The 22,576-nt window shown below is 45.1% G+C and overlaps 1 protein-coding gene across 1 annotated transcript in view; it reads left to right on the top strand.

Moving 5' to 3' along the window:
* TTC1 (tetratricopeptide repeat domain 1) overlaps window positions 1-18,693 on the top strand; it is a 54,492-nt gene extending 35,799 nt beyond the window's left edge. The window contains exons 6-8 of the mRNA XM_008057635.1: window positions 1,014-1,162; window positions 2,055-2,109; window positions 18,106-18,693. Of these exons, the coding sequence (XP_008055826.1) occupies window positions 1,014-1,162; window positions 2,055-2,109; window positions 18,106-18,239 (338 nt within the window). The 3' untranslated portion in view covers window positions 18,240-18,693. The remainder of the gene's footprint in view (window positions 1-1,013; window positions 1,163-2,054; window positions 2,110-18,105) is intronic.
* The last annotated feature ends 3,883 nt before the right edge of the window (window positions 18,694-22,576 follow it).

Here is a 22,576-nt window from a genome sequence, read left to right as displayed (position 1 = left end):
CTAACGGTACCAGACAAGTAGTTTTGAAGGAGCAGTGAAGGTTTAGCTTGAAATGTAATCTTAGTAGTTGAGGCCTAGAAAAAAGAGAATGAAGTCTACCACCAGAGTGTTTTGCACCTCAGCTCTTTAATTTATATCTTCACATCCTCTCTCACTCTTTTCACTGTGCACTACTTGAGCTCTGTGTTCTGGCTCATTCTGGACTGGGTGAAAGACAAATAGCCAAAAACCAGAACTTGGAATATAGACCAGGATATAGCCCACTCCAGCCATAAGTCAAATCCATCCTACTCCCTGTTTTTGTTTAACCCACAACTAAAAATGGTTTTTACATATTTAAATGGTTGAAAATCAAATCAGCCAGGCACAATGGCTCATGCCCGTAATCTCAGCACTTTGAGAGCCAGAGGTGAGAGGATTGTGTGAGCCCAGGGGTTCAGGACCAGCCTGGGTAACTTGGTGAGACCTCGTCCCTACAATAAATCAAAAAATTAGCTGGCTATGGTGGTTTGCGCCTGTAGTTCCAGCTACTTGGAAAGCTGAGGCAGGAGGATTGCCTGAGCCTAGGTCAAGGATTGGTGATCGTGAGCTTGCCACTGTACTCTAGCCTGGGTGACAGAGTGAGACTCCAACTCAAAGAAAAAAAGAAAATCAAAACTAAAGGAAGATATTTCATGCTAATATAAAAATGATGTGAAACTCAGATTTCAGTGTCCACAAGTCAAGTTTTATTGGAACACAGCCACCCATATTTGTTTACATATTGTCTTTGCCTGCTTTTGTGCTACACTAGCATAGTTGAGTAGATTGGACAGAGGTGCCTGTCTGGCCCCCAGAGCCTAAAATCTTCACTGTCTTGCTCTTGACAGAAAGTTTGCCAACCTCAGGTATAGACTTTGACAAATGACACTTCCTTTCATATCCTTGGAGGATGGTTGATGAAGGAATTTGATGTAGCCCATGGCATAGGCCCTTTTTCTTTGTGATAACAATTATTCCTTCTCTTTTTACAGCGATTCAGTTAAACCCCAGCTATATCAGGGCAATATTGAGGAGAGCAGAGTTGTACGAGAAAACGGACAAGCTAGATGAAGCCCTGGAAGATTATAAATCTATCTTAGAAAAAGATCCATCCATACATCAAGCAAGAGAAGCCTGTATGGTAAAACCTAACATTTTTTTAATATGTTTTCTTCTATCTCCTGTGTTTCTATTTAGTGAATCCTAAATAACCCTTTCAGACACAACTGAATTCCATTCCTGTGCTTCTGAAGAGCTTATCAAAATATATGGGAGATGGATCTTTATTATAATGAAACAGTTTTTTTTTTATTTTGACTTTATAAATGAGCCACTCCTGGAATCCCAGAGTACTTAGGGCCAGTTACAGAGCTCAGATTGACCATCAAAAGACTCTTAAGTCAGTGATTCTCAACTGGGACAATTTGGGTTCCCAGGAAGATTTGGCAATATCTGGAAACATTTTGGTTTCCAGATATTGGGACGGGTGCTACTAGGGTATTTAGTAAGTTAAACAAAGGATGCTATTAAACATCCTACAATGCACAGGACAGCCACCAAAACAAAGAGTTATCCTATTAGGATATCATGAGAACAAATGTCATTAGTGCCACTGTGAAGAAATTCTGAGCTAGGTGATTATTTAAGAACATCCAAGGTTGATCTCAACAAATTAGATTGTATAAAGAAGGGAGTTCAATTTAGAAGTCCCTTAATATTCAGCTAAATATCTGGTATGCATCCTTTCAGACTTTTGTCTGTATATTGACCAAATTTTTATTGAGCCCCTCCTTTGGTCTAGGCATTCTAAGAACTGGGAATGTAGCAGTGAGCCAAACAAACTTCTGTCTTTATGTAGCTTGCCCACAAACATCAATACTTGTTTTGTTTTGTTTTGTTTTGTTTCTTTATTTAATAAGATTGTAGACATGTACTATACTTGATCTTATTTTCACATTAGGCTTTTAATGTTTCTCAAATTTGAAATAAAGATACAGAATTTTTCACCTACCCTTGTTTCTTTTTCTCCTCAGAGATTACCTAAGCAAATTGAAGAACGTAATGAAAGACTAAAAGAAGAGATGCTAGGTAAGCTTGCTTTCCTTACTTTCTCTTGACCACAGATAGCTTAGAAAACTTGGTTGGGGACATCAGTGAATACTAAAGGGGAATACAACAGTTAGAACTATCACTTCAGAACGCTTCCTTTACTTGGGCTACAATACCATGAGGCTACTGACTTTTTAGCTATTTTTGACCCCAGAAGGAGCAGTATGGTTTAGAGAGGTTATCACCTTTTTCAGAAACCAAATTTCCTTTTCGTTTTTCTTGGAAAATTTTCTTGCTTTCAAGAATTTAAGCTCAGTTTATCTCCCTACCTGGTTTACCACCAACCTCTATGTAAGATAATAATTTCTTTTTTTTTTTAAAGCAGGATTTATTGAAAGGACAGAAAAGCTCCCACAGTAGAAGGGGACCCCAGGGGGTTGCTCAGTAATTTCATAAAAACAGTTCAATAGCCAGGCTCGGTGGCTCAGCCTGTAATCCCGCGCCTTTGGGAGGCCGAGGTGAGTGGATTGCCTGGGCCCGCGGGTTCAAGACCCGCCTGGGCAACTTGGCGAGACCTCATCTCTACAATAAATCAAAAATGAGCCGGGAGTAGTAGCGCGCGCCTGTAGTTCCAGCTACTCGGAAGGCTGAGGTGGAAGGATCGCCGGAGCCCAGCCGCTCCCGGCCACTGCACTCCAGTTTGGGTGACAGAGTGAGACTCCAACTCAAAAAAAAGAAAAAACAGTTCATTGAGTAGTCATTCCTTAAGGTTGTTTTTAAAAAAATTTTATTGTAAAAATGTGGGGTACTGTTCAGGGTAAGGTATACAAATGGTCATTGTACAGGTAAAGTTTGGGCCTCACTTTGGTCCACGTTTCACCTAGTTTGAGATCAGATATCCTTACTGATGAAATGTGCTGCTCTCCCTTGTAGTTTCCCACTACTGCCAATCCCTTTCTTTTAGTATTATGATATTTGTTCAGGGTTCGCTTATGAGTGAGAACATGTGGTACTCAGTTTTTTGATAGATCACTGAGTATTACAGACTCTAAATCCATCCAAGTTGCTGTAAACTTCATAATTTTGTCCTTTTTTATGGCTGCATAATATTCCATCGTATATATTTTTTTGATCTGGTCTACTTTCAATGGGCACTCCTGAAAGTTTTAAGTGTGTTAAGATGCGGTTAGGATCAAGAGAGTTTTTTGTTTCAGAAAGGGCACTGAGGTGTTTGAGAATAAGTGAGAGGGCAGGAATTTGGAGTAAATAGTAAGGAGAGAAAGACTGAGGGGAGGGTGGGGCAAATAAATTCATTTGATCCATACTGTAGTTACTTCTCTTGTTTACCAAAGCATTTTCTAGTTGGAATCTGCTTGACTAAAAGAAGTGAGGGTTGCTGGACAAAGACCTGAATGTATTCTGCTTATAATCTGTCTGATATTTCCCAAGTCAGGATCTACTATGTGTTCTTTATGAGTATTTTCTAAATCTACTATGCAAATTACATTTAACATATTGCAATCACATTGCCCTAAAGGAAAAGTCATTTAACAAAAAATTGGACTTTCATTTATGGTCTTCAAACATCGGTATCCAAGGAATGAGAACAGATTTCCCAGTCACTCCACAGTTGAGTTACAGAGAGGAAGCCATTAACCTAGACTATCCAGAGTGTTCTGGACCCTGCTGGGTAGACTCAGACTCTAAGGAAAGCTGCTTCAGACTCAGTATATTCCTGGATTTTCAAAAAAAGACTAATGCCAGACTCAGTGGCTCATACCTGTAATCCCAGCACTTTGGGAGGCTGAGGCGAGAGAATTACCTGAGCTTAAGAGTTCAAGAACAGTCTGGACAACATAGAGAGGCCTCTCTACAAAATCAAAACTTAGCTGGGCATGGTGACATGTGCCTGTAGTCCCAGCTACTCAGGAGGCTGAGGTAGAAGAATCACCTGAGCCTAGGGGGTTGGGGCTGTGGTGAGCTGTGATGGTGCCACTGCCAGCATGGACAGCAGAGTGAGAACTCAACTCAAAAAAACAAACAAACAACAACAACAAAAAAGTGCTGTTTCCCTAATTTACATATCTAATTAAACCTGATACCATGTTTGAGCAGAAGAATTATTTTAGAGGTACTTTTTCTTCAAAGAAGAGGGAAAAGAGCATTGTCTCGCCTAATCTGCTAACAGTGATGCTTTATTTTAGAAAAGTATTTGTGTTTAGCCAAGCTGGATTTCTTGCTGAAAGGCATGACTTTGTGAATGGCCGTAACAGAGTTGGAAGACATTTCTTTTAAGCATTGGTCTCTAGGTCCCATTTTTTTTTAAAGCCAATCTGGTAAAGGGACTGGTACAAACTGAATCTTACTGCCCATTATCAGCTCCAGATGGAATAAAAATTTCCACCTGCTCTTATCACTCTAAATTCTAATAAGCCAAAGTTGTCTGTCTCCATGGCTTTGGGTTTTACTTATGACGTTCTCTTCATTTGAAATATTCAGATGGAATTCATTCCCTCCGTAGTTTCTATAATGAAGTCACCTCCCATAAGACTTAAGAAACCTGAGTTGCGAGGTAAATAATGTGTTGTTATACATCAGTAGTTTGAAAGACTCGATTTCTTTCTTTCCTTAATGAATGTAGGGATCGTGAAAAGAATCCTGCTTCCAGGCATTACCCCAGCCTGGATAACCTAGAAGGGAGAATTTCTGTCTGTGAGGTTGCAACTCCAAGAGAGCTCTTGGGTGCTCTTCCCCCTTGTTATTCATGTGCCGTGAGATCCCTGGAGACCAGACATTTTGAGTGCAAGTATCGCTTAAGAAGTTCTGAGCAAGCCTTTTGCAGTGGACTGCATGGACTGCAGTGGACTGCATGATTTAGTGCTGTTTCCTGTGGGAGGACGTGCAGTTAAAGATTTTTTTTTTAAAAATACGCCACCATTTATCATTGGCATTTCTGAGGTTACATAACTACTTAAACTCAATGGAGTTTTTACTTCCTTTTTTCTTTTTTTAAATTGATGGTTGATACATATTTTGATACCTGTATACGGTGTGTAATGATCAAATCAGGGTAATTGGGACATCATCACCTCAAACATTTATCTTTTCATTGCATTGGGAATTTTACAAATCTAGTAACTTTGAAATATACAACAAATTATTATTAACTATAATTCAGTACTGTTGAATATTAGAACTTATTCCTTACATCTAACTATTTTTGTTCCCCTTTTTCCCCCTTAACACCTTCTCTTTATTCCTCTTCTCCACTTCCCTTCCCAGCCTCTGGTAACCTCCATTCTACTCTCTACTTCCTTAAAATCCACTTTTTCATTCCCACATGAGTGAGAACATACAATATTTGTCTTTCTGTGTCTGGTTTATTTAACATAATCATCTCCAGTTCCATCCATGTTGCTACAGAGGACATGATTTCATTTTCTTTATCCATTCGTCTGTTGTTAAACACTTAGGCTGACTCCATATCTTGGCTATTGGGAATAATACTGTAATGCTGCAATAAACATGGTAATGGAGATATCTCTTTGCTATACTGATTTCCTTTTTTCTTTTTTTCTTTTTTTTGAGTCAGGGTCTCACTCTGTCACTGAGGCTGGAGTGCAGTAGCATGATCACAGCTTACCACAGCCACAACTTCCTGGGCTCAGGCAATCCTTTCCCCTCAGCCTCTCAAGTAACTGGAACTACAGGTGTAGAACACCATGCCAGCTAATTTTTTTTTTTTTGGTAAAGACAGGATCTTACTATGTTTCCTAGGCTGGTCTCAAACTCCAGGACTCAGGCAATCCTCCTGCTTCAGCCTCCCAGTGCTGCGATTGCAAGTGAGAGCCACCGTGCCCTGTCTTTTCTTTTGGATATATACCCAGCAATGGGAATTTTTAGTTTTTCTGAGGAACCACCATACTGCTTTCCATAGTAGCTGTACTAATTTCTATTCCTACCAACAGTGTATAAGCATTCCCCTTTCTCTGCATCCTTGCCAGTATTTGTTATTTTTTGTCTTTTTGGTAATAGCTATTCTAACTAGGCAGAGTGAGATGCTGTCTCTGTGGTTTAATTTGTATTTCCCTGGTGATTAGTGTTGAGCATTTTTCACATACTTTTTGGCCAGTTGTATGTCTTTGAGAAACATCTATTCTGGTCTTACGCCCATCTTTAAATTGGATTATTTGAGTTTTTTGCTAAATTGAGTTGTTCTAGTTCCTTACATGTTCTGATTATTAGTCCCTTGTTGGATGGACAGTTTGCAAATAGTTTCTCCCATTCTCTATGTAGGTTATCTATTTACCTGGTTGATCATTTCCTTTGCTGTGCAGAGGCTCTTTAGCTTGAGGTAATCCCATCTGTCTATTTTTACATTTCTGACCTATGCTTTTGAGATCTTATTTTTAAAAACTTTACCCAGACCAATGTCCTATAACATTTCCCTGATGTTTTCTTTTTTTTTATTTTTTATTTTTTTGAGTTGGAGTCTTACTGTGTCACCCAGGCTGGAGTTTAGTTGCATGCTCACGGCCACCACATCCTTGACCTGCTGGACACAGGTGATCCTTCCACCTCAGCCTACCAAGTAGCTGGAACTACAGGCACGCGCTACCACATCCAGCTGATTTTTTTATTTATGGTATATGAAAGGATTTCGGCGCCAGTAACAACTCCGCACCAGCCAGGCCAAGAGATTTATTAAAGGGGCTGTTACAGAGAGGGTCTGTAACCGAGAAAAAGCAAGAGAGAGAGAGAGAGCGTGCGTGAGAGTGAGAGAGGGCGAGAGAGAGGCGGGGGGAGAGAGAGAGAGCAAGAGAGAGTTATGCAGGGAGAGGGGTATATTTATGGGCTTGGCAGGGACCGGAAGGGGCTGTGCTGGGTTCTTATTGGAGGAGCGACATGGGAGCAGGGTGGATATAACAAAGCTAGCTACGTCATGGGAAATGATTGGAGGCTTGCAGGTTTGAACTTCGTGCACAAGGGGAATTGTGCATGAAGAAGCCAGAACCTAGGGCCTTTGTTGTCTAGTGTGGCTTTACCATGTTTGGCGCTATTTTGGGAGCCGCCCCTCTGGCTGTTTCCTGTGCCCTTCATTCCCACCTTTTCTGTTTCTTTGGGGGAAGGGCGTCTTTATTCTTTCTGGCTGCTTCCTGCTGGCCGGGGGCATTGTGGGGAATGGTGGTGGAAGGGTACAGAACCAACCAGAACAGGGTCCAGAGATAGGTGCTGAAGGTGAAGATTTCTGAAGGTGAGAGTTTCAGGAAAGTTCCTTGTAAATGTAGAATGGAGACTTGTTCCGGCCAGTCCTCCAGTGGGCACGAGGGCAGTAGTAACCAGCTGTCTTGGAGTAGACTGTGGAGGTAAATAGAGAACCTGGAAGAGAACATATCTAAAAGAAAAGTTAAGTGATGTTTAGAGACAAGGTGTTGACTCCTCTACTGGGACAGGTTGATAACTACTGAGTAATAGGAGGTTGAGGTTTTGATTTGAGACCTCTTGTTTTGTAACAAAGACAGTGGGGGGACGGCTAATTAAATTTTGTCTCATTTTTCTCCCCTCTGTTATTTAAAGAAGAAAATTGTTTTGGAGATTGTTAATTAAGAAGCTCACGTTCTGGCCTTTGAGTAGCACGTTGGCCTAGCAGTATAGATGAGGTCTTGCCAAGTTGCTCAGGCTGGTCTCAAACCTGTGGACTCGGGCAGTCCTCTCGCCTCAGCCTCCCAAAGTGCTGAGATTGCAGACTTGAGCCACTACACCCAGCTTTGTTTTCTTTTAGTAGTTTCATAGTTTCAGGTCTTAGATTTGGGTCTTCAGAGCATTTTGAGTTGATTTTTTGGTATGATGAAAGATAAGAGTCTAGTTTCGTTCTGCATATGGATGTTCAGTTTTCCCAGCACCATTTATTAGAGTCTATCCCTTTCCCAGTGTATATTCTTGGAGTCTTTGTCGAAAATCAATTGCCTAGCCAGGTGCATGGCTCATGCCTATAATCCCAGCACTTTGGGAGGTGGAAGTGAGAGGATTGTCTGAGCCTAGGGATTCAACACCAGCCTAGGCAACTTGATGAGATTCGCGCCTGAAATCCCAACACTTTGGGAGGCTGAGGTGAGAGGATTGCCTGAGACTATGGGTTAAGGCCAGCCTGGGCGATATGGGAGATCTCATCTCTACAATAAATTTGAAAATATATATTAGCTGGGCGTGGTGGCATGTACCTGTAGTTCAGCTACCTGAAAGGCTGAGGCGGAAGGATCAACTGAGCCCAACAGGTCGAGGCTGTGGTGGCCGTGAGTGTGCCACTGCGCTCCAGGTGACAGAGTGAGACTCCAACTCAAAAAAAAAAAAAGGAAAAAAATTAGCAGGTCAAGGATGCAGTGACCCTTTTCGTGCCACTACCCTCCAGCCTGGGTATCAGGACTCAAAAAAGAAAAAAGAAAGAAAATAAATTGACGGAAAATGTATGGATTTGTTTCTGGTTTCTCCATTTGTCCCATTGGTCTATGTGTGTTTATATGCCAGTACTGTGCTGTTTAGTTTACTATAGCTTTATATTATGTAATATAATTTGCAGTCAGGTCATGTGATGTCTCCAGCTTTGTTCTTTTTCTCAGGGTTGCTTTATCTATTCAGAGTCTTGTGGTTTCATATGAATTTTAGAATTTTTTTTCTTCTATTTCTGTGAAAAATGCCATTGACAAGATTGTGAGTGCATTGAATCTGAATATCACTTCAGGTAGTACAAAATGGGTGTTTACCCAAATTTATTCAGCATTCTTTGACTTGGTTTTTCTTTCTCCTCTGTAATTTGACTTCCTTTTTGTCACAAAGAGCTATTTACCCTACTCCTTGGAAGGCTATATCTTAATAGTAATTATTAATGGGAAGAACAATATTTGTTCTTCCTTTCCTAGACTGTCTTTATAAATATCTTTAGAACAAGAGACCCAGGATGGCCAATAGTCAAAGTGGCACGGTTCTTGTGATCAGAAAAGATGATCGTGGAGGCTTCTAGATGATCACTGAGGAAAGCAGTCAGCAGCTGCAGTGTTTTCCTTTGTCCTTTTCTCTGGGTTGATTAGCCTCACAGCCACAGTAACCAAGGCACATAAGGTATAAAAGAACTTAAAGGTTCATTGGTGTGAAGAGATGGGAATAGGGATCCTGGACATAGCACCCCAGTAGGCTCAGAGCTTTCTTGAGCAACTAGTGGTACTAATGATCCATGCCCTGTTATTTGCTTTTTCTCTAATCTGATGATGTCACAGCTTTTCTAAACAGCAGAACCTCTTTATTTATGGGGGGATGTATATGGAGCCACAATATAGAAGAAAAATGTGGTGCTTTATTTGTATAAATTATAGGCCAGACTCGGTGGCTCAGCCTGTAATCCCAGCACTTTGAGAAGCCGAGGCAAGTGGATTGCCTGAGCTCATGGGTTTGAGACCAACCCAGGCAGCTTGGCAAGACCTCATCTCTACAATAAATCAAAAATTAGTTGGGTGTAGTAGTGCACACCTGTAATTCCGGCTACTTGTAGGGCTGAGGTGGAAGGATCAACCCAGCGGGTCGAGGCTGGAGTGACCGAGAGCATGCCACTGCCCTCCAGCCTGGGCAATGGAGTGAGACTCCAACTCAATATATATGTACATATATATGTATATGTGTGTGTGTATATATATACACACACACACACACACACATATATATATATATATATATAAAATATCCTTTGCTCAACTGTAGGGTACTGGAGACAAATTCTTCGTGTTACTGCTCTGCGCTCAGGAGCACCATGAGAAGCATGACCACATAACCTCGTGGGAAGAGTGCCTTCCGGGGGTTGGGTTTGTACCCAGAAACTGGTGACTTGAGTCATTCTTCTTGGCAGCTACAATGGGAGGGCAAGAGGTGTGTGCTGAGAGGCCAGCTGATGATGCTAATGCAGGTCTTTGAACAAACTCTGATTCCAAATAGAAAAGAATGTGGGGTAGACTTGTCAGAATCATTTGCACATTGTTTTATCCTGCTGCTGGCACAGCCAAGAAGTCTTTCAAACAAGAGAAATTGCCAAGACTCCGTATCTATATGTCCCTGCTTTTGCTTCTTCCTTGATCTCCTGCCATCTCAGGGTACTGAACTGTAAGATAGCAAATAAAGGCATCTACTTTCTCCAGAAAGTACCATAGGCCACATGGGCTGCTTTTTCACATCATCTAACAGGGAAGCTGTACCCAGGCAGCTTTATCCCTCTAGTCACTGGAGGTGAGTGTTTACAATTCATTTTTCAATATAATCTCATGAAGATTCTAATCACTGGCAAGCTTTCTTCTGGGGGCTGGATCTCAAATGTCGTACACAGACCCATGAGCACCTAATAAGTAGTCAAAAATGCAGTCAGTCTACCCAGACCTACTGAATCAGAGATTGGGGGTAGGGCCCAGCAGTCTGCTTTAGCAGAGTGTTTCTGATACATACATTTACCGACCACTCTTTGGGGAATGTGACGAGTGAGAGAGGCACCTCAGGTCAGAGGAGGGCCTGGCCGCACCAGTGGTGACGCTGGAGGGGAGCTCAGCTCTGCTCGGAGACACCTCCGAACGGAAGCAGGCATACCACCCACCAAGTTATCTTTCCATCTTTGTGCTGTAGCTGCAGCAGAGGAAAACTAGTAAGCAAACATTGCAGAATATGTGCTCTCCTAGCATAGAAGACATCAGATCTCAGACAGCCCTGTGCATATGGTGGCTGAATTGCCACTGGAGGAGCCAAGTCAGCTCACTGTAGGCTTAGCCCCATTTCCTGAGTTTGCAGGGAATACCAAGCCTCCTTGCCCCGGGTCTTAGTAGGGGATGTGTCCCAGTAACGTGTGACCTATGTTTCATCCATTCTGTGAGATGCTGCTCTTCCGCCTCAACCAAGAGCTGCCAAGTGCCTAGCCCCACTTTGAAGACCCAGGGCAGCGACTTGAAACTCACGTATTCCTCCAAAGAAACCACAGCTGCAAGGACAGGGCATCACCCCGTAAGCCACCTTCCATTCCAGTCACCTGCCGCTGCTTGCCCTGGCCACTCTGGCACACACATGAGCCTTGCTCGTAACACATTCCAGGTTTCCTCTCCTTCCACCTTCTGGGGCCACAATCCTGGTCTCTTGATTCCTGAAGTCACTCAGTTTATGCACTCCTGGCCACTAGCAGTCTGTTGGGGGCATGTTCTCATTTGTGAACTGAATGAAGAATACCATCTTTTGCCGAGTACAGTGGCTCATGCCTGTAATCCTAGCACTTTGGGAGGATGAGATGAGAGGATTGCTTGAGCTCAGGGATTCGAGACCTGAGCGACATGGCTAGACCTCATCTCTACAATAAATCAAAAAATAAGCCAGGCGTGGTGGCGTGTGCCTATAGTTCTCTCTACTTAGAAGGCTGAGGCAAAAAGATCGCCAGAGCCCAGTAGGTCGAGGCTGCGGTGGCCGTGAGCATGCCATTGCACTCCAGCCTGGGCGACAGAGTGAGACTCCAACTCAAAAAAAAAAAAAAAAAAAAAATATACTATTAATACAAATGTTTTATTTTTCTGTTCACGCTATAAAGCACTAACAAAATCACAAATCTTCTTAATGGCATTGAGAACGGTGAATCTTTTTCAGATGGTTTTCAGTGGACTTTACCTAGGTCCATCAGAGGAATCTGCTTCAGAATGGATGTTGTTTTAGCAGACATGAAAACAACATTCATCTTCTCATACATCTTGTACATCAGAGCTCATCAGTGACTGGGTATATTGTCAGTGATCAATCATTTTTTTTTTTTTTTTTTTTTTTGAATTGGAGTCTCACTCTGTTGCCCAGGCTGGAGGGCAGTGGCATGCTCACGGCCACCGCAGCCCCGACCTGCTAGGCTCAAGCAATCCTTCTGCCTCAGCCTTCCAAGTAGCTGAAACTACAGGCATACACCATCACACCCGGCTAATTTTTTGATTTATTGTAGAGATGTGGGCTCAGGCAATCCTCTCTCCTCGACCTCCCAAAGTTCTGGGACTATAGGCATGAGCCACCACACCCAGCCAATTAGTAATATTTTGAAAGGAAACATTTTCCTGAGCAGTACGTCTTAACAGTGAGCCTAAAATATTAAGTAAACCATGCTGTAAGAGATGTGTTGCCATCCAGGCTTTTTCTGTCCCATTTCTATAGCACAGGCAGAGGAGATTTAGCATCATTCTTAAGGGCCCTAAGATTTTAGGAATGGTAAATTAGCATTGGCTTCAACTTAAAGTTACCAACTGCATTAGCCCCTAACAAGAGAATGCCCATCCTTTGAAGCTTTGAAGCCAGACATTGACTTTGCCCCTCTCGCTATGAAAGTCGCAGATGACATCCTCTTCTAATAAAATGCTGCCTCACCTACATTGAAATCTGTTGTGTAGAGTAGCCACCTTCATCAGTGGTCTTAGCTAGACCTTCTGGACAACTTGCTGCAGCTTTTCCATCAGCCCTTGCGGCTTCACTTTATACTTGTATGTTACGGAGATGGCTTCTTTCCTTAAACCTCATGAACCAGCCTCTGCTAGTTCCCTATTTTTCGCCTGCAGTCTCCTCACCTCTCAGCCTTCATAGAATTGAAGAGAGTTAAGGCCTTGCTCTGGATTAGGCTTTGGCTTAAGGGAGTGTTAAGCCTGGTTTGAACTTTTATCCAGACTATCAGACTTTCTTTGTATCATCAGTATGACTGCTTCACTTTCTTGTTTTTGTGTTCACTGGAATAGCACTTTTCATTTTTTTCAGCTGGGAATGGTGGCTCACACCTGTAATCCTAGCAGTTTGGGAGGCTGAGGTGAGAGAATTGCCTGAGCTCAGGGATTTAAGACCAGCCTAGCAATATAGTGAGACCTCATCTCTACAATAAATCAAAACATTAGCCAGGCCTGGTGATGCATGCCTATGGTTCCAGCTACTCGGAAGGCTGAGGTAGAAGATCGCCTGAGCCCAGCAGATCGAGGCTGCAGTGACTGTGAGCATGCCACTGAACTCTAGCCTGGGTGACAGAGTGAGACTCCAGTTTAAAAATTTTAACAGCCTGTAATCCCAGCACTTTGGGAGGCCAAGGTGAATGGATTGCCTGAGTCCGCAGGTTCAAGAGCCACTCGGGCAACTTGGTGAGACCTCATCTCTACAATAAATTTTAAAAATTAGCCGGGCGTGGTAGCGCATGCCTGTAGTTCCAGCTACTTGGAAGTCTGGGGTGGAAGGATCGCCAGAGCCCAACAGGTCAAGGCTACAGTGGCTGGTAGCATGCCACTGCACTCCATTCTGGGCAACAGAGTGAGACTCCAACTCAAAAAAAAATTTTTTTAACAACCTCTTTTCACAATTTGGCTAAACTGTTTGCTGTAAGAGGCCTCTCTCCCAGCCCGTCTTGGCTTTCAACATGCCTTCCTCAGTAAGCCTAGTCATTTTTGGCTTTTGATTTAAAGTTTGGCCTTTTACTTGAACACTTAGAGGCTACTGTAGGGTTATTAATTGACCTAATTTCAATATTGTGCCTCAGGAAACAGGAACACCGTGGAGAAGGAAAGAGACAAGGAATAGCCAGTTGGGAGAGCAGTTAAACACACACATTTATTGAGTACATTAGTTATCCTCTGTGGGCACAGTTCGTGGCACCCTAAAACAATTGTAGTTGTAACATCACAGATCACCCTAACAGATATACTAGTAGAGGAAAAAGTGAAAGTGCGAATTACCAAAATGTGACAGAAACACGATGCGAGCACAGGCTTTTAGGGAAAATGGCACGATAGACTAGATTGACCAGGGCTGCCGCAGTCCTTCCATTTGAAAACCCCAGTGTCCATGGAGTACAGTCACGTGAAGCACAGTGGAATGAGGTGTGCCTGCATGAGAAATTGAAGTGGGTGGAAATTCTAACCTCTTTTTGCTGTGCTATCCCTGATGGGCCTTTTGCTCAGAGGAAAGCAAGAGTGAGCTGCAGGGCTTGGATTCCTGCCTCATTAGAGGAAATGCAGCATTGTGTGATTTGGTTCTTCTGAATAGAGGAGAGAGTCCTAAAGGAGCCTTGTACCCAGCCCCAAGGACCTTAAAGAGGTGAAAACAAATGGCATTCCTGGTTATCCTGAGGGTAGACTGCATAGTTAGAGAGACTACTAATAACCAGTTGGACTCTTGTGATATGTTGCTTGGAGGCAAAGAAATTGACAGTTGTCAGCTGGTGCCAGTGGCCAGCAGTGGTCTCTAGTCTTACACCCTTGTCTGAGCACAAGCAGTTGTGGACTCTGCTCTCTGCCATGGGGGTCTGCTCTCACAGATGAGATTCTGATTGCTAGGGAATGGGGCCGTGGCCAGCCAAGTGAAGGTGCTAGGTACGACACAGGTGGAAACAAGGAAACCTGACCCGCAACTATCCAGGCGGGGCAGGCATAGAATTTGTAGCTGGTGGGAAGGGTGGCAGGTAGGTCAGTGTGCCAGGGAGTCCTGTTTTAGGTACAAAGAAGCTGTTTTGGTCTCTGAGCCCTCACCCTGACTAAACAGCAGCAGGAAAATGTGTGAATGTGTGATTGTGTGTACATGGAGGCGCATGAGCTCTGCTGAGGGCTGGTACTTCTCTGCTGTCATCGCAAACAGTGAAAGGTGAATGTTTCAGCCCCGAGGAACCTGTTATCCTATCACAGTGCCTGCTGTGTTCTTCGTGTTTCACTGAGCACACACTGCTTTCAGAGCCTGGGTACCAGCATCGTAGTCATCCAGACGTCTGTTTAGCGAACAAGTGGCCTCTTTCCCATAACGTGGAGCTGACTTTCTGCCAGGACCACCCCCAAGCTCTCCCCTTCTGGTTCCTTCTTCACTTTGCCCCAGGATTATTAACCCTGAAAGCTCAGTTCTCAAGCCCTCAACAGCCTCCTGCGGCACAGGAACTGTAGCCACTGGGCCTGGCTCTGGAAGGCCTGGCGCGAGCTCCTCCGTCTACCTTTCAGCCTTGTTGGACACACACCCAGGCCTGCCTGCCCACCCTGTGCGCTTGCTCCAGCTGTCGATGCCTGCACGGACCTCCCTCCATCTCGGGTGGGTGCTGTCCTTCCTGTCCTTTGGTGCCTGGTTCAAGTGCAAAGTTTACGCAAAGATCTGCCAAATCTCCTCTCTCCCCCTCTCCTCGCTGACTCTCTGGTGCTTACATCTCAGCTATATATGACTGACTTTTGCAGATACGTTTTCTCCTCCCCATCAAATTCCAGACTTTTCTCTTGTACCTCTGCAGCCCCACCACACACACAGGGTGTCCACGTATGCACTTAGTACACAACGGCTAAATTCACTCAGGTCAGGTGACCTTAGGTCTCCTCTGACATGGAGACTGTTCGGTCATGTATCTTTATTAGACATCTGCTACATGCCAGCTACTTTGCATCCCATGTCCCATTTAGCAAGCAGAACTTCCCATTTTCTGTTCTCTTGTTCTGGAAGTGATCCTTGGAGAATCTACTGTGGAATGTCTTACAGACAGAGGCACTGGAATAAGGGAGAGAATGCTGCTGCATGCACTCGTTTGACTCTGAAAGATGCCAAGAAGGGTTAGGAGACTAAGAGCTGTATGGGAGAGCCCCTGCAAGGGGGAATGGAGCAGGAGCTGAGGAAACTGGCAGGGCTGGCAGGGTCCATGGAGGAGGGGACAGGCTTTCACTGCGGGGGTGCTGGGAGCACTGCAGTGAAGCCACCGGGGAGCCAGTGCCGCCCACCAAAGAGGTCTCCACCCCACCTTCCCATGTCCGTGGGAAGGGTGACTCTACACCGACAGACTGATGAATTTTGGAGTGCGGCTGCTGTGTCCCCTGTGTTTGCAGAGGCACATCTTCATGACTGCCACACAACAGCATCCGCCAAGCCAAAAGTTTGGAGGTACCTGTGGCATCCAGGTCCATCAGCCAGTGTGGGAGGGAATCTGCTGTCTCTCTTCTGCAGCCGGAACACTTGCACTCCTCTCTTGGACGGTCTTTCTGCACTCAAGGAAAATTATTTCTTTAGTGCAGACCAGCTGAAAACCATGCCATTGCTGCCCGAGGACCCCACAATCCCTGGAGCATGGGGGCCTGGGAACATGTGGTCATCCTGGATCCACTTCCTGTCCTCCAGAGCACCACAGCTGTGGCTTCTCCTGAAGAGGCTTCCTCATGCCTTCATGGACGGGAGCATCTCTGGGCACACCTCTGTCTTTGTGTCTCTCCCTGCTAGACTGTGAGCATCTCAGAAGCCAGAAGCTACTTTGATTCCTTACCTTCCAGTGCCCCTCCCACAGTAGATGTCAGGGAAGATACACAGTTTGTACTTGCCAGTGCTTTGCTGACCCTGAAGACGGGCTTGCAGGGATCCCTCCGTTCAGGCCGGGCCCGCAGCTCAGGCAACTGCCCAACACAGCCCTGAGCAGAGGCTTCTCCAGGTGGGACTGTGCACCTTGCTCCTTGGGAGTCTCACATGCTGGCTCTGAGACTCATTCTTCACTTACTCCATGTCACAGGAGCCAAGGATTGTCCCAGTAGTGTTATTTTACTGGGCTTTTTTACATGGTTTTTTCTCCTTGTCCTCTCTTTCCCAATCCTAAGATAAACTTCCAAAGTCCTGCGTCACTGTGGCTAGTTCAGGTTTCCTGAGGGGGCTCTGTCTTATCCTTGCTTTTTGTGATACTCGCCCCGTTCACCCGCCTACCTGAGGCTATGCTTCAGCCTCTCTGTGTGCCACTGTGTGCAGGCACCCAGAGGGGAGCAGCGGTTCTTCTAACCGCAGCCCTGAGCACATGCATCCCAGGGTTATGTTTGGGCAGTCTGCTGGAGAACAGTCATCCAGGTTCTGGGAGCTTTCTCTGTTGTTTTCTGTAGGAATAGTTGGCCTTTCTCTGAAGAGGGTGAGCTTCTGTGAGCTAGGGCTTAAGACCAAAAGCTCTCCGGAGAGTTACTAGGAAGGCCTTTATTACTGCAAAGGTCAAGCATCTTCATCTCTTTACCTGGGCTTTATGCCCAAGGTGGGCAGCCTCAGAGTGACAGAAGCTGCTGACAGGTGGTGAGGGCCAGAAACCCGCACCTCTGAAGACTAAGGGTTTCTCTTCCCATCTGCCCTCGTTCTCTCCTTCATGGGAAGCAGACCTGCAAGAAAAATTAATGCAGTTTCAAAAGGGTTGAAACTGTTTATTCACCCATCCCAGCCAAGGTTTTCTGGAACATTCCTAATTTCAAATATTCCATCCCACTGCTCCATAAATCCTTGTAAATCTCTGAAATGTCCTGGGAATTCTAACTTTGGACATAAAAATTCCATGACCTTCTTGTATCTAAAAAGTGTAAGAACTGTCAGTTACATGCCACGTGTCTTCGTTGTGACATGAGAATCACCCAAGTGATGGATAAGTGAAGCCAGAACCTTGGGAAGAAGAGACTGGACTCTTGAGGTTAATGGGTACTATGCAAATGAGCAAGACCCCGTTTCCCAGGAAATGATCAATTTGGTGTAGAAGCTAAGGGTTTGCTTAGAAAAGCAGGAGGTTCTTGAGTTTGAATCCAAGCTCAGTAGAGATTTGCTGAGTTGAACTAAACTTTGCAAGTGGGTGCTGCTATCGACGGACTTGGAGGGACCTCTGCCCTCACTGCCAGGCAGACCAGGCCTGCAAAGGAGCCTGGAGCCTCCGGGGGCAGTGGCTGATAGCCAGCACTCCTGCCATGAACTGTATTGTAGTAGTTCCGGCCAGTTGGGACCTGAGGCAGTGATCTCCCAGAGGGAACAGGACTCCACTCTCCTGTGTGCAAGCTGCAGCTCAGGTGGTTGGCACTGAAGTGACTACACCCTGGCTGCATGGGGCGAGGGGGGCTGGGAACTCGCCCAGAAGGTTTCGTCTTACTAAAAGCAGCATTTCTTTAACTGCAGAGAGAGATTTTTATAGCTTGTATTCAGAGTAAGGCGAGATTAATTGGTGTCTTCCTGCTTCTGTTTGTTCCTGAATTCACTTGAGTTTTTGCTTTCACGTTGCAGGTAAACTAAAAGATCTTGGGAACTTGGTTCTCCGACCTTTTGGGCTCTCCACGGAAAATTTCCAGATCAAACAGGATTCCTCCACCGGCTCCTACTCCATCAATTTTGTTCAAAATCCAAATAATAACAGATAACAAAGATAACAATAGCTTTAAAAGCTGACTTGGAAATTGTGTGCTGCTTGCTGTTAGCAAGGGGAAAGGCCCTGCCAGACTTAAACTTGAAAAGCAACTTATAAGGACAGGCTGCCCACTAGGGCCTGTGCTCCCTCTGCCCTCTTGTGTTATATCAGGGTGAAATGTACTTCCTGATGTAATGAGCCTAACCTGATACCCAATTTAAGGCGGTGTCTGTGCGGCTGTTGCCCTGGTTCTGCCTGTCCCTTGTTCAGGAAGAAGCCTGAGCCACACAGACACACAAGCCTCTCCTGACCCAAGCAAACCTGGTGGTTAGGAAACTGCACAGACATGACAGATGACAGACTCCCGCCTGCTGTTCCCTCCCCATCACACACACTCTTGGGGCTGCTGCGTAGCCTCCAGCACTTCCTGATTTCCTCTATGGTAATAAAAGCTTTCTGTGCCGGTCTGGGCTGGGTTGTGAATTTTGTCGCGCGTAAGACCAACTGACGCAGAAGACCTCTCTGGCTTTGGGAGCAGTACTGGTCTTCAGCAGGGGCACTGAATGGAGATTCCACAAACCTGGATAAAGCTATAGCTGCCACCGCAAACAGATATCCTGAAGAACTGAACTTTCCTCCGTGTACTAGGTAGGACTCAGAAACTCCACCTCACACACTGTCTTGGACCCCTCCAGGTTTGTGTAGATAATTAGAAATTATTTTTGACCAAATGTTAATAGTTTCAACTTAAAATAGCTTCATTTGGGTATGGTGATGAATCCCAGAACAAAACCATATTCTTTTAGGCTGTGTGAGCCCAGAAGTTACAATGATTGATTTTTTTTCCTACTCATCAGTTGATCTAATGAAAAGCTTTCAGTGGCTCTGGTGTGAGTGTCAAAAGCAGTGACATAGCCAGGCTCAGTGGCTCACTCCTGTAATCCCAGCACTTTGGAAGGCCAAGGCAAGAGGATTGCCTGAGCCCAGGGGTTTGAGACAAGCCTGAGAAACATGGCGGGACCTCGTCTCTACAATAAATCAAAAAATTAGCCAGGTGTGTGGCGCACACCTTCCAAGTTCTCAGGATCCCCTGAGCCCAGCAGGTTGAGGCTGTGGTGGCCCTGAGCATACCACTGCACTCCATCCTGGGCGACAGAGTATGACTCCAAAACAAACCAAAAATAATAACATCCAAGTTTCATTTCAGGAATGAGACATACGATTCTGTGGCATGCAGTAGTCACACTCCCAGTAGGAAGGACTGTGTGGTTCCTAAAAGCCTCTGGATAGGCTGTGGGTAGATTGGGAGGGGAATGATGTGGCATGCTCACTCCGATTGGCCAAACCTGTCTCCCAGCCTGAAATGTCATTCTTCATGGAATTTCCAAGGAAAAGGAGAGAGGGAGAAAGTGTGGTTAGTTTTGCTTTTTTTCTTTTTTTTCCCCCCACCCTCCCCCTCTTTTTTTTCTTTTGATCAGGGTGAACCTCAGAAGAAACTATATGTTAAATCTGGCATCCAGTGCTCATGACTATAATCCCAGCACTTTGGAGGCTGAGGCAGAGGATTAGTTGAGCTCAGGAGTTCAAGACCAGCCTAGGCAACATAGTGAGACCCCCCCATCTCTACAAAAAAAAAAAAAAATTAGCTGGGTGTGGTGGCATGTGCGTATAGTCTAGCTACTCAGGAGACTGAGGCAGGAGGTTGAAGCTGTAGTGAGCCATAATCGTGCCACTGCACTCCAGTCTGGGTGACAGACTGAGACTCTAACTCAAAAAAAAAAAAAATCTGGCCTCCAGTTTGTCTGAAAAAGAGTGCATAGAAAACCCCATAAGTCGTACAGCAGACTCGGCTGAGTGCTGTGTGTTCGGTGGTCGGTGCAACCCTTGTGGCCAGTGTTGTGCTAGAGTAGTGGCTCTCAGACTCACTGTTCTCAGGAGCCCTTCAAACTTGAAACACATTTTGTTTTTGAGTCTCACTCTGTCGCCCAGACTGGAGTGCAATGGCATGCTCACTCCCACTGCAGCCTCAACCTCCTGGGCTCAGGCGATCCTTCCACCTCAGCCTTCCAAGTAGCCGGAACCACAGTTGTGTGCTACCATGCCTGGCTGATTTTGGATTTATTGTAGAGACGAGTTCTCACCATATTGCCTGGGCTGGTCTCGAACCCCTGAGCTCAGGCAATCCTCTTGCCTCAGCTTCCCAAAGTGCTGGGATTACAGGCTTGAGTCCCCACGCCCAGCCTCTTGAAAGACATTTAAAGAGCATTTCCATTTGTGTGGAGTTTATTTATTAATATTTACCATATTTGAAATTAACATAGAAACTTTTAAAGTATTGAGTTAATCCCTTTTTAAAAAATGTTTCATGTTACTTTAATTTTATGAAAGTCTTCCAAATCGAAGACACGTTCAGTGAGAAATGTGAAATTTTGCATCTTTGCTGATCTCTTTTCCACGTGGCTTGACAGAAGACAGCAAGATTCTCACATCTATAGCCAGAGCCTGGTGGTGCGTGCCTGTAGCACCAGCTACGTGGAAGCCTTAGGCGGAAGATTGAGCCCAGCAGGTCAAGGCTGCAGTGGCCATGAGCATGCCACTGCACTCCAGCCTGGGCGACAGAATGAGACACTCAAAAAAAAAAAATTCTTACATCTCCTCAGTTTGTCATGATAGCATACATCATATCTTTGGAAAATTTGTGTACTTGTGACAGAATGACAGTTAAAAATAATGCCTTTAGTATTATGAAAATAGTTTGGGCCTCATGGATACCTGAAAAGTTCTCGGGAAACCCTAGGGAACCTTGGACTGACTACACTTTGAGAACTGCACTGTCAGATTGTGACCTCTGAGGTCAGTGACTGAGACTTAATACAGTAAGGACTGAGGTTGCTGAAGGACTATGCTCCGAGGAACAGGAAACTGACTTGTCTAGCAACAACTTTCATTGAGAGAAACTCCCAGAGACCATCCGTGTTACAGCGTCTATGTTCTGCTGCTTAGGCGTTCCCCACCTCTTTCTTCCTCCCCCTCTGCCTCTTCCCTTCTTCCACACTAAAATGTTAGGGGAGCTTGCAGCTCGGCATGCATCCCATGGGTGGGTTGAGCAGTGTGTCTGGGAAAGGAAGGAAAGAAAGGGATCTCTGGATGTGTGAGTCTGCTAACGCCAAGACGTTTTTATCTCACACTGTTACTTTCTTGCTTCCAAAATCTACAAGAAAAGATAAATTCAAACCTTTTGAAAACCTCTCAGCCTGGGCAACTTGGTGAGACCTTATCTCTACAATAAATCAAAATAAAGTAGCTGGGCATGGTGATGCGTGCCTGTAGTTCCAGGTATTTGGAAGGCTGAGGCGGAAGAATTGCCTGAGCCCAGCAGGTCGAGGCTGTGGTGGCCATGAGCGTGCCACTGCACTCCAGCCTGGGTGACGGAGTGAGACTCCAACAAAAAAAAATGTCTGACCATTGAAAATCCTGAGAGATTTCAAAAGTAGGAAGTAAGTAGAAGGAAGGTGGCCTGTGTTTGCCTACTACTGCCAAGATGTATGAATTTTTTTTTTTTTTAGTCATAGTCTAACTTTGTTGCCCAGCCTGCAATGCAGTGGCACAATCATGGCTCACTGCAGCCTTGACCTCTTTGACTCAGGAGGTATTTCTGCCTCAGCCTCCCAAGTAGCTAGGAGATAGGGTCTCGCTATATTGCCTAGACTGGTCTCAAACTCCTGGGCTCAAGCAGTCCTTCCGCCTCAGCCTCCCAGAGTGCTGGAATTACAGGCATGAGTCACTGTGCCAGCCCCAAGATGTATGACTTAAAGTCCTGTCATGCTTTTCTTCTCCTGCCAAAAAAAGTAGACCAGAATTTATTTATTTTTATTTTTTGAGTCAGAGTCTCACTCTGACACCCAGGGTGGAGTGCAGTGGCAGGCTTACGGTCACTGAAGTCTCAACCTGCTGGGCTCAGATGATCCTTCCACCTCTGCCCTCCAAGTAGCTGGAACCACAGGCATGCACCACCACACCTGGCTAATTTTTTTTTTTTTTGAGTTGGAGTCTCTGTCACCCAGGCTGGAGTACAATGGCCTGCTCACGGCCACCGCAGCCTCCACCTGCTGTGCTCAGGTGATCCTTCTGCCTCAGCCTTCCAAGTAACTGGAACTACAGACACACCACATGCCACCACTCCCAGCCAGCTAATTTTTTGATTTACTGTACAAATGAGGTGTCGCCAAGTACCCAGGCTGGTCTCGAACCCACGGGCTCAGACAATCCTCTCACCTCAGCCTCCCAAAGCGCAGAGATTATAGGTGTGAGCCACCGTGCCCAGCCTTTTTTTTTTTTTTTTTTTTTTTA

This window comes from Carlito syrichta, unplaced genomic scaffold (genome assembly GCF_000164805.1).
Source record: "Carlito syrichta isolate Samal-C Ts95f unplaced genomic scaffold, Tarsius_syrichta-2.0.1 Scaffold303084, whole genome shotgun sequence".
Lineage (NCBI taxonomy): Eukaryota > Metazoa > Chordata > Mammalia > Primates > Tarsiidae > Carlito > Carlito syrichta.
Note: the sequence above shows the minus strand (reverse complement) of the source record. Positions and strands in the feature narration are given on the sequence as shown.